Source organism: Vipera ursinii (genome assembly GCF_947247035.1).
Source record: "Vipera ursinii genome assembly, chromosome: 1".
In the NCBI taxonomy this organism is placed as follows: domain Eukaryota; kingdom Metazoa; phylum Chordata; class Lepidosauria; order Squamata; family Viperidae; genus Vipera; species Vipera ursinii.
In genome coordinates, this window is record NC_139512.1 from 349143801 (window position 1) to 349161023 (window position 17223).

Genomic DNA, 17223 nt, shown 5'->3' on the forward strand with positions numbered 1-17223 from the left:
GCCAATTCAGAGTAGAACAAAACACAAAACGTATTTGGATTGTTGTGAATTTACCAGAATATTAATTTGCTTTCTTTTAAACATTTCAGTTCTGCTTTTCAGGAGCATTCCCAAAGGACCTTCGAGTTGTTTAAAAAACATCACAGAATATCAAATCTAATGAAGCTAATAATATAAACAAGCACCTAAAAGAATGAGAATGAAACTAGAAAGGCTTTTTAAAAGGGAATCTCATGAATCCTCTCATAGCAAGTAATAATAATAGCAAAGCATTATGAAGAGCCAGTTTAGGTTGGATATGGGACCAGATTTAAGCTATACTTTGTTTGAGCCGCAATTCTTTTCTGAAAAGCCTAATTCCTGATGGATTAAGGTTGTCTAGAAAGAGAATTATGTCCTTGTGAGGGACTAGTTTCCTTTCTGGAATGAATAATCCCTATCCCAGGGGTAGGCAACCTGGGCTCTTTTATGACTTGTGGACTTCAACTTCCAGAATTCCTGAGCCAGCCATGCTGAGGAGAAAGAGAAAGATTTCCATGCTGAGCCATGCTGACTCAGGAATTCTGGGAGTTGAAGTCCACGAGTCATAAAAGAGCCAAGGTTGCCTACCCCTGTCATTAATACACACAAATTCAGCAGTGTGCCATTCGCATCTCACCTTTCTTTTTTTTTGAGATGTCTGTTAGAGTTTATTGTAATATAAAATACAAATGAAAATAAAGATCAGAAGGGAAAGGGAGAGGAATACAAGGAAAAAAGGAAAAAAAAACACAGTGTCTTCCTTTTGGGTGCAGTAGAATGCAATGTACAGTGACAGTCTCAGCTTTTTGCTTTACATTTCTAATAGGGGTACCAGAAATAACAGCCATTTCTATAACAAGATTAATCTAGTCACTGGAACCTAATACATGTAGTCCTTGACTTACGACCACAATTGAGCCCACAATTGTTGCTAAGCAAGACAGCTATGTGAATATTGCCCCATTTTACGACATTTCTCATCATAATTGTTAAGTGAATCACTGGAGTTAAGTTAGTGACAGGGTTGTTAGGTGAATCTGGCTTTTCCATTGGTTGTCAGAAGGCGCAAGAGATGATCAGATGACCCCGGGACACTGCAATTGTCATAAATATGAGTCAGTTGCCAAGTGCCTGAATTTTGATCATGTGACCCTGGGGAAGCTGCAAAGGTCATAATGGTGAAAAGCGGTCATAAGTCACTTTTTTTCAGTGCCGTTGTAACTGTGAAAGGTCACTAAACGAGCTGTTGTAAGTTGAGGACTACCTGTATCGAAATTCCATTTTTCCCCCCTGTTTCGGCCATGAAATCCAGAATTGGTTTCCAAAGTGGAAACACAACTGGCCAAGTTCTTCTCTTTAGTTAAAATCGTTAGCTTCACCCTCTCCACCAACTCCACCACTTTCTCTCTCCATTGTGAGAATTCACATGCCTTTCCGTTTTTGTGCTTTATAGAATTCTCGTTGCTGAACTCATCCCACCTTGCTGTATGTCACTCTCTGCAGGTTGCTGAAAGCCTTCACAAGACAATAGTCAAGAGGCGGATGTCCCATGTCAGCGGTGGAGGCTCCATAGACCTGTCCGACACAGACTCTTTGCAAGAGTGGATCAACATGACCGGCTTTCTGTGCGCCCTGGGCGGAGTGTGCTTGCAGCATCGCGGCAACACACCCTTTCCATCCTACAGTCCCCCCATGGGCCCTGTGAGTGAGCGGAAAGGCTCCATGATCTCCATGCTGTCGACTGACGGCAACACCGAGACTCCTGTGAGCAAGTTCATGGATCGCTTGTTGTCCCTAATGGTCTGTACCCACGAGAAAGTGGGTCTGCAGATACGGACCAACATTAAGGACCTCGTAGGCCTGGAGCTGAGCCCTGCCCTTTACCCGACGCTTTTCAACAAATTAAAGAATATCATCAGCAAGTTCTTCGACTCGCAAGGGCAGGTAAAAGCTCAGTTTCAGTTAAACCGTCTTGCAAAGCAGCTTACCATACAGACAGCCCTCAACTTAGCAATCATACATTTAGCGATGTTCAAAGTTACAACAGCACTGCAAAAAGCGATTTACGAACGGTTTTCATGCTTAGGACCATTGCGGCGTCCCCACGGTCATGTGATCAAAATTTGGATGCTTGGCAACTGGCATGTATTTATGACGGTTGCACTCTGCTGGGGCTATGTGATCGCCATTTGTAATCTTCCCAGCCGTCTTCTGACAAGGAAAGTAAATGGAGGAAGCCAACTATGCTTAATGACCGCATGATGCACTTAGCAGTTGCAGTAATTCGCTTAGTAGCCGTGGCAAGAAAGGTTGCAAAATGGGGCAAAATTCAATTAACAACTGCTTTGCTTAGCAATGGGATTTGGGGCTCAGTTGTGGTTGTAACTTGAGGACTACCCATAAGCAGGATTCCTCCTTTCTACCACACTCCTGTATTTAGAAGACAAATCAGATTAACTATTATGGGATAAGGGTGGTGTTCACAAACAAAATAATTCAGAGTCAGATTTGATAACTGGCTGGGTGTCCATATAAGCCATCTTTTTCCCTTGGAGAGAGTGAGTTAAACAAACTGACAAATGCCCTGATTGATTTGTTGATTGGTTGGTTGATTAGTTGGCCAATTCTGGAGATTTCTGTTTGGAAATTAATTTTGGGAAGTAGTTTGTCCTCAGCAGAACTTCTCCAGAAGTACTAGCTAGTTTTTCATCCTCAATATCTAGATAAAAGTTATTTTTGTCTTGCCCTTATTCACTAAGATGCTATCAATCACTTTGTCACAAAGTTGCTTTTTGTTTTGCTTCTCAACCAAGAAGCTTCTTCCGTTTTCTTCAAGGAAAAAAATAATCCAGTTGCCTTTTGGAAAAGCACCTTTGGGCCAGCCATGAGCTGGATGACTGAGAATTTCCATAGACATCAATCACTTCGTCTTTTTTTCTGTCCAAAGAAGTGTAACACGATGTCTTTTCCATGGTTAGATGATGTAATTGCTCCTTGAAATAGATTTTTTTTAAAAAAAGTTATAACTGAAGTTATAGTGTACATTATAGTTAGTATATGTTAACCACTGAGATTTCATGGGATGCCCAAAATATCTTGAAAAATATCTGTGTTCTCAGATGGGGCTTGATAACACATGTGGGCTATCAGAAACTTCTCCAGGGTCTGAAAAAATTGCTGACACACAAAGCAGAAAATTAGAAGAATTTCAAAGGAAACATGGTGGATATTTTTATTATTTATAACCAAGAGCATGTTTTGCTCCTGCGCAGGTCTTGTTAAATGATACCAATACCCAGTTTGTGGAGCAGACCATCGCGATCATGAAGAACCTGCTTGATAACCACACCGAAGGCAGCTCGGAACACCTTGGACAAGCCAGGATTGAGAGCATGATGCTGAATCTAGTTAGGCAAGTCAGCTCATTCCTCTGTCTCTCCCCCATGGCCTGTGTGCTTGTAGCAAAGCAAGGGTGACCGGTTCTAGACCCAACAATCGCACAGAAGCAAGCTGAATGTGGTTGAATGATGGGACAGTAATTTAGGTAACGAAAGGGCAAGTAGAGCACTTGGCTGAGCAGTGACAGCCAGGTTTCAGGGAAAACACCGGGAAGGCAAGGTCATTCCTGGTAGTGCAATGCTGGCAGTGCCAGTGGAGATTGATGCTTAAGAGTTCTGCATTCAGAGCCTGAAGTCCACAAAGTCCACTCAGAGTCATAGCCAAAAGAGACATGTGGCAGAGCCCTAGAAGAGGGATAGCAATAACACTTGGATTTATATACTGCTTCACAGGGCTTTGCAGCCTTCTCTAAGCAGTTTACAAAGTCAGCCTCTTGCCCCCAACAATCTGGGTCCTCATTTTACTGACCTCGGAAGGATGGAAGGCTGAGTCAAGCTTGAGAATCAAAGTGCCAAAATTGCTGGCAGCCAGGAGTCAGCAGAAGTAGCCACTACACCATCATGGCCCTGGATGAGGCAGCAGTAGAGAAACGAGACTAGTCTTTTATCAGTGTAGGATTCAAACCAGGGAATTCCACCAACTGGTTCCCGACCCCCAGTCCATGGACTCTTCCCCGGTCCGTGACCTGTTAGGATCCGGGTTGTGCAAGCGGCAGCCGAGCATGTGAAACTCCATTTGTGCACATGCAGAATTAGGTTGCACGCGCAAAACCATCCCTTCCACCTGCCGCCACCGCTGCTGCCGGTCCATGGAGCTGGAAAGGTTGGGGACTGCTGCCTCAGAACACAGGTCCAACAGAGAGTCATGTCCTGGGAGCTGCTCCTCAGAAGGCCCAGCTGTGGGCCTGACTGTGAGAGGCATTTTCATTGCTTCCTGAATAAAAGATATTTCGCTCTTTGCTTAATGGTATAACAGGATAACAAGAGCTGGAAGGGACCTTGGAGGTCTTCTAGTCCAACCCCCTGCTCAGGCAGGAAACCCTATACCTGTTCAGACAAACAGTTGTCCGGTCTCTTCTTAGAAACCTCCAGTGTTGCTACTAATCCTGGAACTAGCATCCCAGAATCTGAGCTTATGTTCCCTTAGTCATCATCTCCTTGGTCTGTTTCTGGATGTTGACCTTTTACCAGCTCTGACCGTGTTCCCCCCCAAATAAGGCCCAGTCTGATATGGTTTTTGCCTCCAAAAGAGGCATAAGGGGAACACGTGCAAGCTGGGATGGTTGGACAGAGTGGGCGGGCGGAGGCAGAAGCACGGGGTGGAGGCAGGCGATCCCAATTGTCTCTTGGCTTGCCCCCGGCCGCGCAGCGCATCTCGTGATTGTTGCCGCCTCCTCCTCCTCTTCCGCCTGTCATTTTGGTGGCTGTGTGGGCAGAGCCGCGAAGGGGGACAGGAGGCTGAAACTTCCAGCCCAGGGACGAGGAAGCGCTGCAGGCCTCCAGAGCTGCTGCCATCGAAACGGTGAATGGGGAGCAGGCAGTGCGAGGCGGCGGTGCAGGACTTAAGCGGCAGGTGGCGGAGGAGGAGGTGATGGCTGCCAGCAGGCAGGTGATCTGCAGAGTGGGGCGGGGTACAGTGGGGACCAAAGAAATGAATGTGGCTAATGCGCAGAGGCAGTGCAAGCTTTTTGCCATCACTCCCCCCTGGCCCCAAAATGTGGAGGGGGACCTGGTGAGGGGATCGAGCCTTCCCCGCCCATCCTCCATTGCATGGCAGTCCGGCTTAGGAGGCAGGTGAAAAGGAAGAGGCAGGCGGGCAGCCAGGTCATTGAACGGGCAGGGGCAGGTCGTCGAGTGGGGAGTGACCTAGCTGCAGGGGCCCTGAGATATGCGGGTGCAGAGGGCGCATGGGGCAGCTCCATCCTGTGCCATCTGCCTCCCCTGACCTCGTGGCGGTGCCACACGACCTCCTGCCCTGTTGCGGCCTTGAACGACGGGATGGAGTGGGCGGGGTCTTAACTAGGGCTTATTTTTGGGGTACGGCTTATATTAGGCGCACATGTAAAAATCAAGCTAGGGCTTATTTTCAGGATAAGTAATACTTTTGGAGAAACTGGTAAGACTCAGAGCTCATTGGATCATATCCTTCAGCCTGTGATTCAGATTCAGGAGACCATAGAAAAAGGATAGCCAATCAATCTGAGAGAAAGGATAGGCAACTTATAACCAACAGACTACATATGTTTCCCTCAATCTCTGTTGTGGAATTGTAGTCCAACCTAGGTACCAGCATGGGAATGCTGATTTATTAGGAAAAATCCAGTCTTTTCATTCTTGGCCTGTGATGGCTTTGGAGAAGATGCTCAGAGGATGCTGGCAGTTTTCACAAGCTTCATTAATATAAGAGGTCTTATCTCAATTATCACAGGTACGTGCGTGTCCTTGGGAATCCGGTGCATGCAATTCAGATCAAAACCAAACTCTGCCAACTTGTGAAGGTAATGATGGAGAGGCGAGATGATCTGTCCTTCTGTCAAGAAATGAAATTCAGGTGAGATTTGATTGAAATTTTTGGAACCTTTATTAAGAACTGTAGTTACGTCTCCAGAATGGCGGTCATCGAAGTGGACCCTGCAAGGTTTGATTTTGGACTAGTGATGGCGAGGGCATGCAAACAAATTTAGTGGGCAGATATTAAATAAACTTAGGAGAGAGAGAAGAAAGTGAAAACAATAGCATTCTTGGAATTTAGGAGAAAGAGGAGCATAAGTCCCAGAAATAACACTGTTAGAGAACATCTTTTAATTCAGGGGTCCTCAAACTTGGCCACTTTAAGACTTGTGGACTTCAACTCCCAGAATTCTGGGAGTTGAAGTCCACAAGTCTTAAAGTTGCCAAGGTTGACGATCCCTGTTTTAATTAATAAAAATAAAGTCGTCTTCAGATTAAATTCACCTTCTAATAATTTCATAGACTGTTTTATTTCAGTTTTATCATACCTATATCTACAAAATTTTCTACTGACTAACATCTATCTACTAGCCAGTTGCAAGCCTTCTCAGCTTTTTCCTATTAGCCAAAGTTGGTTAGGTAATGCCGCCTTGCTGTTTTATGATATGATATGATATAGCTACCAATACCTTATTTAGCTAGTGGCAGAAAATAGGCATGGTTGCTATAAGAGAAAATAATGTACTTGGGTTGATTTTTGTGGGAAGGGAGGGAACCAGTGTAAGATTTCCAAGATAGCATTTTATCTAGCATTTGGAAAATGTTCCACATAGTTTCTTTAATTTGGATTTTGTCCATGTTATTTTCCATACATTTTGTTCTGTAATTCTGAACTCTAGGAACAAGATGGTGGAATACTTGACCGACTGGGTTATGGGAACATCCAACCAGGCCACAGATGAGGATGTGAAATGTCTGACAAGGTAAACAGAGTGCTCCGTTAGCTGTGCCACCTACACTAACTATGCACCAAGTTGTTAAAAATAATTTATAGGGTGGTTGATTAATAACAGATGGAATTCAGTGGCTTGAGGTAGAATGCTTCAAATGAATGAATGAATGAATGAATGAATGAATGCTTGATAGACAGAATAGAACAGAAAGCATAGCAAGTGCACATTGAGTTCATTGTATCTATGTTTATGAGAGGCAGTCTGGTTTATTTGGACTAGAAGTGGAAGACTGGTTCTAGTCCATCTTGAGCTACAGAGGTTCGATGGATCATTTTGGTCCAGTCATTCTCAGACCAAGAGACCATCTGATATAATGCTAAAAGTGTTGGAGTACAGTTGGGGAGATCCTGGTTCTAGTCCTCCTCATCTACAAGATCTTCCTGGGGGGAGAGGGGGTGCTTCAGGCCATTTCTTCTCTCTCAAGAAGCTGTGTAGCGGTTCAGGTGTTGGACCTGGGAAGACCCAGGCTCTCGTCCTCTCTTAGGCATGGAATCCAGCTTGGTGACTTAGGGTCAGTTCCTTCCTCTCAAGACCAAAAACTGGGTAGTGGTGAAGGTGTTGGTTTAGAAAAGCAGAGACTTCACATCCACCCTTAGCTATGAAAGGTCTATAGGTGACACAACGACAATGACGACGACGACGCTGATGCTGGAAGGGACCTTGGAGGTCATCTAGTCTGATCCCCTGCTCAGACAGGAAGCCCTATACCATTTCAGACAAATGGCTGCCCAGTCTCTTCTTAAAAGTCTCCAGTGTTTGAGCATTCACAGCTTCTGGAGGCAGGTTGTTCCACTGGTTAATTGTTCTAACTGTCAGAAAATTTCTCCTTAGTTCTAGGTTGCTTCTCTCCTTGATTAGTTTCCACCCGTTGCTTCTTGTCTTGCCTTTAACCAGACCCTACCTCTCAGCTCAAGATGCTCAGTGTTAAGACTGCTGGTTGCTTTGGACTTCATTGTTGCCCATGTGAAAATTATGTGAAAAGTGCACTTTTGATTGATTCATTTCATCCATTGTTTTCCTGTTCAGAGACTTGGACCAGGCAAGCATGGAAGCCGTTGTCGCTCTTCTGGCTGGGCTGCCACTTCAACCAGAAGAAGGAGATGGAGTTGAATTGATGGAAGCTAAATCCCAGCTATTCCTCAAGTAACGGCCTGTTTTTAGCACTTGATAGATTGAAATGGCTGGACTTCTGTTCTGCTTGGGCAATAAGTATTGCCTAGGCATATTTACTTCTATAAAGTTTAATCTGTGTCAGGAAACCTTGAAGTTAAATAATGCCGTTGCTCATCCTTCCGTCATTGAAGGGGAGAGATGGAAGAGCTGTCTAAAGTGGTCTCTATTTCTTGTGCCTTAAATCACACACTTTTTAAAATTTGATGTATGCTTGAATTGATGTAGCAGCACATAATTTAATTTGCTGAATGTCAGTTTGAAAAATCATTGCTGTTCCAGCCTGAATAGAAGACAGGAAGAGAATCATGCATTAGCTCAGGCAAATCTTTCTAATATTCAGATCAGCTTCACAGTGAAACAAATGAACATATTCAAACAGTGATTGGAAAGCAGACTGTCAGGAATGCTTTAATTTGATTCCTGTCCCATCCTAGCTTGGGTTCCTGGCAAGAGGCTGGAATCTTTGAATTAGTCCTGTTAATTTTTCTCATCAGCCATGTAATATGAAAAAAACGATGAAGCACGTAGTAAGCACCCTAAATGGCGAGGGTCCGGGATATCTGAGGGAACACCTGCTGCCAGCATCAAGTTCCCTTCGTCCAGTGCGCTCCCACAGGGAGGGTCTCCTCAGGGTGCCGCCGGTTAAAGATTGCCGGCGGGTAACACCCAGGGGTAGGGCCTTCTCAGTGGGCGCACCTGCCCTTTGGAACCAGCTGCCCGCGGAGCTTAGGACTTCCCCCGACCTCTGTTCATGCCGCCGGGACCTGAAGACCCGGCTCTTTGAGCTCTCTGGCCCAGGCTAAGAATTTTTAATTTTTGATTTTAACTGGGGTTTTTATTTTCTCTCAGGGTTTCATTTAATCTTTTTTAATTGTTTTAACTTTTGTATGGATTTTCTTTTAAATACCCTGTAAACCGCCCTGAGTCCTTTGGGAAAGGGTGGTAAATAAATCTAAATAAATAAATAAATAAAATAAGAAAAGTGAAAACACAGGGGGGGGGGGAATCAGTAAAGGTAGTTCTCGACATGACCACAATTGGGAATCTAAATGATATGGTTCTTAAATCGCACCCTATTTTCTGAACTTTTTTGCCAGTAACATTAAGCAAATCCAGCTTTCCCCACTGACTTTGTTGGAAAAGCTCCTTGGGAAGGATGATTATGTGACCTTAGGATGCAGCAGCAGTCATAAAATACACGCCGGTTGCCAAGCGCTCGAATTTGGAACATGGTGCTGGAATGCTGCAACATTAATAGTTGGATAGTCATAAGTCATTTTTTTCAGCACCATTATACTTTCAAGCGGTTGATAAATGAACAGTTGTAAAACAACAACTATCTATAAATTTACTTAAAGAATATTTGAAGCCAAGGATTAATGGATTGGGTCTTCTTAATGCCATAAAGCCTTGGTGGAGCAGTGGGCTAATGCCTCCTTAAGTAACACCAGCTGCCTGCAATTAGTGCAGGTTCGCATCCCACCAGGCTCAAGGTTGACTCAGCCTTCCATCCTTCCGAGGTAGGTAAAATGAGGACCCAGATTGTTGGGGGCAATTAAGCTGACTTTGTAATAATGCTGCTTGGGGTGTGTGTGAAAGCCCTAATAAGCAGGCATATACATAGAATGAAGGCTACTGCTAAGCTTGTAAGCCGCCCTGAGTCTTCGGAGAAGGGGATATAAATGGAATTAAAATAAATAAATAAATAAAAATAAAATAAACTTATACAGTGGGTATATGGTCTACACACCCCATTTTTTTTGATATGTAAAAAAATTAGACCAAGATAAATAAATTCAGAATTTTTTCCACCCTTGATATATAAAGCTTCGCAATTCAATTGAAAAACAAACTGAAATGTCTATGGAGATTCTCAAATGAGATCATGGTTGTCCCAAAGATTCTTTTTTCAAAAGGCACCTAGACTTTCTTGGTGTTTTCTTTGAAAACATTTCTCTTCTCATCCAGAAAGAACTGAAGAAGAAAAATAACAATAAAAAACTAGCCTTTATATGTCCACTGTAACAACAGATGTCCTGCAGATGAACTTGGGGAGAAATGTCCGAACACTGAATATGTCATGCAGAAAGGCATCTGTTTTACAGATAAAATGTTTGAGATTGGGTGAAAGAGACCACTTTTATTGAGAATAAGAAGATCTTCCTGGAGATAAGCAAACCTTTTTATATATACATATACACATTTAGGTACTTCACCCTGTTTATGAACCTCCTTAATGACTGCAGTGAAGTGGAAGATGAGAGTGCACAAACAGGCGGCCGGAAACGCGGGATGTCTCGAAGACTGGCTTCCTTGCGGCACTGCACCGTCCTGGCTATGTCAAACTTGCTCAATGCCAACGTGGATAGCGGCCTTATGCACTCCATAGGTAAAATGGACGAGCTTCTCCTTTATATGGTGGACTTTGGGAAAAGCAAAACCATACCTAAACTCTTTTATCTTTCGTTGTTGGTAGGTTTAGGATATCACAAAGACCTCCAGACAAGAGCTACCTTTATGGAGGTCCTCACCAAAATTCTGCAACAGGGCACTGAGTTTGACACCCTGGCGGAAACTGTGCTGGCAGATCGGTTTGAAAGATTGGTGGAGTTGGTCACCATGATGGGTGACCAGGGAGAATTGCCCATTGCTATGGCCTTGGCAAATGTGGTGCCTTGTTCCCAGTGGGTAAGATGACTCACACTGTTGGTTGCTCCTTTATGCCTTTGAATTGGTGAATGTTGAGTGCGAGTTACAATTGGGTTATGCACAATGAGGACAGACAAGAGGGAGATCACAACCTATTGTCTGATTTTTTAAAGAGGTCTACACACCAGCAACAGAGGCTTTTTGTTTCATAATAAGTTAACAAAAGGAATATCTACAAGTTCATATTTTAAGAGACAGATTTTTTTAAAAAAAACTTGACCTGAGCGGATATAGTTGAACTCATTCTGAAATGAGCATGTGATCAAAGCTACCTGTTTTCGTTATAGATAGTCCTTGACTTGCAACTGTAATTGACCCCAGAATTATGGTGGTTAACTTGCGGGATTTGTTAATTAAGTCGCTGCATTAACTGCATCCAATTTTATGATATATATATTTTTTGCGGCAGTTATTAAGTGAACTCCATGGTTGTTAAGCAAACGCCTTAAGTTTACAGGAAATGCTGTAAACTTGCAAAAAACACTGAAAATGCTGGTCATGTGATTGCGGAATACTGCAAATGGCCATAAATGCAAGTTGGTTACCAAGCACTCAAAATGGGATTACATGACTGCAGGGTGTGTGTGTGTGTGTGTGTGTGTGTGTGTGTGTGTGTGTGTGTGTGTCTGGCCATCAGAACTTTGAAAACAGGGCTGTCGGAACCTTGAATGTTGCTAAGCGAATGGTCATCAAACAAGGACTACCTGTATTCTAAGTGTAAGTCCAATCTTGTTAACTCTGTTGGCTTGTAGTTTTGAATGCTGCACAAACCCAACCAACAGTGGCTTATTCAACAAATCAAGAACAAAATGTAATTTAATCTCTTTCTGTTTGTCTTCTCTTTTTTGAAGGATGAACTAGCTCGTGTCCTCGTCACCCTTTTTGACTCCAGGCACTTGCTTTACCAGCTGCTCTGGAACATGTTTTCTAAAGAAGTGGAGCTGGCTGACTCCATGCAAACTCTTTTCAGGGGAAATAGTCTGGCTAGCAAAATAATGACTTTCTGCTTTAAGGTACGTTTGCTATTCAGATCTGGTTGATGTGCAGAGAGATGTGGGGCAAAAGGCAAAGCAAACCAGATGAACTTGAAAAAAATGGCATTCCCTGTTAAAATGCAGGTTTGAAGTTGTATCAAAATCACAGTAAAAATGATTCTGTATGCTGATTTTACACTAATACACAGAATTCCCAGCACAGCAGTTATTAAGGATGCAGGCAGACTTTTTAAAAATCCATTTTAGCACAACACGTTATTTTTTTAATGTCTAAATGACAGCTGTCAATAATTTTTGCTGCAGCAGTTTTACATGGATCTTGTGTTTCAGGGTATCCCCTTCCTCTTTGTTCTCAACTCTGCTTGCTGGATCTCCCAATCAGCCTCTTTTCCTTATGTGCCAGTAGGAAAACTACATTGTTGAAAACTTGCACAGGGAAAAGACTCCCAAAAGAGAGATTGGTTCAGGCGGGTGACCAAGCATGCTAACTCCAAGCAAATATGTATAAAAGCATGAAAAGAAACAAAATGGTCAGACAGTAAGAAGCTAAAAGTGGGAACAAGCATACACTTTTTTTTTTCTTGGATGAAACCAATTTGAACAGGGGGGTAAACTGTCTCATGCAGGTGTACGGTGCAACCTATCTACAGAAGCTTTTGGAGCCTTTATTAAGAACTATAATTACATCCCCAGAATGGCAGCCTGTGAGCTTCGAAGTGGACCCTACAAGGTTTGATTTTGGAATAGTAATGGGGAGGGCACGCAAAGGGAGAATGAGGGAGAGGTTTCTACTCTTTCTTCTTATTTTTCCTCCTTTTTTTTGCTTTTCTTCCTGGTTTTGAAATTTGCATCATAAGGGTCTTATCTCTGGATCTTTATTGAAAAGAGGCAAGATGTGAGCTGCTTTGCAAGATCACTTTTTCTAACACTTTTCTGCCCAGCAAAACAACCAGGTCTTAAGGATTTTCTAAAAGGCCAACAGGATTGTCTTATAGGATTATTGTGGGGAAAAATAAGGAGGTAGCAGAAGAACACTCTTATCGTAACGTTTCTCAAGCTTAATAACCTTAAGATGTATGGACTTCAACTCCCAGAATATCTGAGCCGGCATGTCCGGCCAGGGTGTTCTGGGAGTTGGAAGTCCATACATCTTAAAGTCATTAAGATTGAGAAACAGTGGTCTGGATCAGTGTTTTTCGACCTTGGCAACTTTGAGATGTGTGGGGACTTCTGCTTTCAGAACGCTGGTTGCGGAATTCTGGGAGCTGAAGTCCACACATCTTAAAGGTGCCAAGTTTGACAAAGGCTGATTTAGATTACATTCTCTAATCAATACCTGGAGCATGCCTTTCTTTTATGTGATGGGATGGGTAGAAACAGTTGGAGAAAAGCAGCCTCTTTCTTGGAATAGTGGGTAATACACCAATCCCTTTACTGTCATGGTTGAATTTTTTGCTACCTAGTTTAGATATGTTCATTTTGGAGTGTTGCAGGCTATGAGATACTGAAGTGAAATTACTCTTGCTAAGGACTCATGTATTTTTTTTTCCTATTAGATGCATATTCTGTTTTTCAGCCAAGACTGGTTCTCAGAGCAGTTTTATAGCTGAGAGTGAGAGGGGCAGTACCCAAATTTGATCAGTAAATAATAAAAATGCAGGCATATAATTACAAATATACAATATAATCAGGAGTAAATTTTAATATTTGCAATTAAGTGCTTTTTCCCCCCTCCTGGACATAGGCAGATAGCAATAAAGTTCAAAAGCCAACTTTTTTCACTCGCTGGGAAAATAGTTACAGGTAGGCGTGGATGATTACAAATAGCTAATGGTGAAATCTCAGTCATCTGATAATCAATGATACAGTTGGAATCTTGAATGTAGCCTTGTGGCCTCTGGACCCGCTGGAAATCCTGCAAGAGGTCCTTATTTATTTATTTTATTTAGAAAATGTGTGTTGCTGCCTACTTGCACATGGTGACTCAAGGTGGCTTCCATCAATAAAAAACACCCTATAAAAATAAAATAACAAGAGGAAAAATAAAATAATATAATAACCCCACCCCTATCCCAGCGGCAACACACATTAAACTAGCCATTTGTTGGGCTCTATCCCGCTCTGGGTTCCCCAGGCCCACTGGCAGAACCAGGCTAATCTCTGGGGGAATGATGTTCCAGAGAGAGGGAGCCACCACAGAGAAGGCCCTTCTTTTGGGTCCCGCCAGATGCATTTCCTTAGGGAACCAGACCCATGACATTCCTTGCCTCCCTGCTCTAGTGGGTCAGGTAGATGTGACCGGCAAGAAAGGGTCCCTCAGATAACCTGGTCCCAAGCCGTGAAGGGCTTTAAAGGTAACAACCAGCACCTTGAATCGCACCCGAAAGCAAATCGGCAACCAATACAGCTCCCTCAGGATCGGTGTCACATGTTCACATACCAAGGTCTCCACAAAACCATGCGGGCTGCTTGTTACATTTTGTACCAACTGGAGATTCCAGATGCTTTTCAGGGGCAGCCCCATGTAGAGCGTGTTGCAATAGTCAAGACGGGAGGTGACTTAGGCGTGAGTGTCCGTGGGTCACTCTGGAGCCTCCAAAAGTCATGTGAGCATTTTTGCATGATTTTCGGAGAGTTCAGAGGCGGTCTGAGAGCAGAGCTGACTTGCGTGAGAGGCCTTGTTTGTCTGGGTGTGTGTTTGTGTGTTGGGTCTCTGTGTGTGTGACACCAGCAGAGTCTTAAGTAAGCATTTTCTGAATGTTTGACATGCCAAGCTCAAAACGTTCACCATCTCTTGATGTAGACAGTTACTGTCCAATGTGTTGGAATTCAGCAGCCTGGTAATTCTGTTAATTTCTACCCTAATTCACTTGGAAATTTCCAAGTTGGGAAAGGCTGCCTTCCTTCTTGGTTGGTAACGCTAAGCAGGAGAGAACCATACATACATAGCTGCAGTGTGGATCCTGCAAAAGAAGCCACACACCCGACCCATTTTTTTTAAAACTGAAGCTGGGGAGTTTGGGAAAGCTTTCACAGGCCTGTCTTACAGGTTGGAATCCAGTGAAAGCCTCGATAGTAACCAGCGGAGCCTTCTTCAGATGACCGAGAAGTTCTTCCATGCCATCATCAACTCTTCCACCGAGTTCCCACCACAGCTTCGGAGCGTTTGCCACTGTCTCTATCAGGTATGAAAACAGCCTGCCAGTGTTACTGCGTTGAAAAGTGGGGAAAGACTAAGGCACCGTACAATTACCTTTACAATAAACAGGAGACAGTGAAATTTAGGAAGCCTATCCAAGTGGGCAAGATCCAATCTGAGTCGGTCACCGGGATCAGAGGTTTTGTCTTCCGAGCTTTCGGACACACACTGGAGCCCATCCTTAAGGAACCTCTCTTTGTGTGCTCTGGGCTGTTTTCTGTGTGGTGAAGTTCCCTGAGGGTGGGCTCCAGCTTGTGTCCGAAAGCTCGGAAGACGAAACCTCTGGTCCAGTGACTCACCCAGTGACCGGATCCTGCAACATTATCCTGGGACATGCAGATTCGCCTATCCAGGACTGCCTGGAGAACAGGCAGCTGGCTCAAGGAAAAGCCTGTTCATTGCTCATCGTTCTTTTGCTTTGCTTTTAAAATAATAATAATAATTAAAAAATCCAGGCATAACGTCACCTGCGACTGTCCACTTATCCCTGAACACCCCCAGATATCAGCCAATGTAAATCCCCACAATATTGCCCAAAGCATCAGTGCAAATTGTAATTGAGCCCTGGAACGCCACAGATCAGCTACCCCTTGTTTGATCTATGCTAGAATGTTAGTGATGTCGGTTGTGTTCCCTCTTCTTACCTACTGTCATGTTTTGAGACCTAATGAGTCAAATTTATGGCTTCCTGCGGAGAGACGTTGGAACCTAATCTGAGAATGGAGCCCATTTTGTTTTCTGGTGTAATTCCCACTCTTTCCAAACCTCAAGAAGCAAAAGATTCCCCTTCACGGTGCTCTGATTTGGGGTGTATTCGGAAAGAAGTTTAAGAAGTTGCCCACTTCTTAAATGTTTCTGAAATAAGGACAGACCTTCCGACTCTGACCTTTGGAAGACGGAGGGATGAGACTTTTCCTAAGCTGTGCTGATTTTCCAGGATGCTTAGAAAGCAAGAAGAACTTGTGTAGAGCAGGGCTTTTCAACCTTTTCACCCATTGTACCACTTTTAGGATATGGCAACATCCGAGTACCACCAGTCGCTTAGCAAGGTGACAAAAACCTGATGACTAGAAAAAAAAAAAGGAAAAAAGTGATGAAGTACAGGTAGTCCTCAACTTACAACAGTTCGCTTAGTGACTGTTTGAAGTTACAGTGGCACTGAAAAAAGTGCCCCCCAAGCCACAGCCGAGCAAGACATCTGCCTGCCTGCCTGGCGGCGCTCTTCCTCCTGTCTGAGGTTTTCATTGTTGTGAGCATTTCCGTTGAGGATTGGCAGTGGGGGTGGGGTGGGGTGGGTGTTTGATTTTTATTCCTCCCCCTCTGCTGGGTGGTTGCAGCAGGTTTTGGTCACTTCACATGACCCTGGGACACTGTGACCGTCATAACTATGAATCAGTTGCCAAGCATCTGAATGTAAATCACAAGACCCTGGAGATGCTGCAACATTCCAGCTGATCGGCGCTTCTTCTGGGCTCAGCAGAAACGCCAAGATCAGTGCCAAGCTCCAGCTGGAGCCTGGTGCTGATCCTGGCGCTTCCGCTGAGCCCTGACAGCCCTGCAGCTCCAGACATCTCTCGCTCAGGCTTGTGTGGTGCTGCCACCGATTCAGCTCATTCCCCTCTCCTGCTACCACTTCTCTAGGATGGTTGCGTACCACCTGCCAGGTGCCAATGTACTACAGGTGGTACCTGTACCACTGGTTGAAAAGCCCTGGTGTAGATTTTGGTGTGTGTCATATATATCAGCAGCGGTTTCCTTTTCCAGATCAGTGTCTCTTCCAGGCATTGCACAATCTCCCATATATTCACAAAATAAACTATTCTCACTGTCTTTCCAAATATCTGGGATCCAGAACTGCAGGGAAGATGTTCACTCCTTGAAGAATCACTTGGAACTCATCCTTTTGCACGGAGAGGGATGTGGCTAGCACATAATTGGCAGGGTGTAAACTCCTGGGGACAAGTAACCTTTTATATACCCGGAGGCTGCTTGGGATGAGAAGTGCACTAGTCATTTTCCCCACAGGTTTGTAGTCAAACTCAAGGTAAAGATTTCTGCTGTCCAGTCATGTCTGATTCTTAAGGGGGTGATGCCCATCTCCGCTTCTTAGCCGAGGGAGCCAGCGTTGTCCAAAAGACACTTCTGTGGTCGTGTGGTCCATATGGCTATATGCCAGAAGCACACAGAACACTGTTACCTTCCCACTGAAGTGGTACCTGTTTATCTATTTGCATTTGCATGCTTTTGAACTGCTAGGTGGGCAG

General features: G+C 44.0%; 1 protein-coding gene across 1 annotated transcript in view; it reads left to right on the plus strand.

The window, feature by feature from the left end:
• The window catches only part of NF1 (neurofibromin 1), a 232623-nt gene that overhangs the window by 67563 nt on the left and 147837 nt on the right, over positions 1–17223 (plus strand). Inside the window, exons 21-30 of the mRNA XM_083379640.1 lie at positions 1525–1965; positions 3294–3433; positions 5848–5970; positions 6770–6853; positions 7910–8026; positions 10264–10445; positions 10533–10744; positions 11617–11778; positions 12387–12490; positions 14810–14945. Of these exons, the coding sequence (XP_083235766.1) occupies positions 1525–1965; positions 3294–3433; positions 5848–5970; positions 6770–6853; positions 7910–8026; positions 10264–10445; positions 10533–10744; positions 11617–11778; positions 12387–12490; positions 14810–14945 (1701 nt within the window). The remainder of the gene's footprint in view (positions 1–1524; positions 1966–3293; positions 3434–5847; positions 5971–6769; positions 6854–7909; positions 8027–10263; positions 10446–10532; positions 10745–11616; positions 11779–12386; positions 12491–14809; positions 14946–17223) is intronic.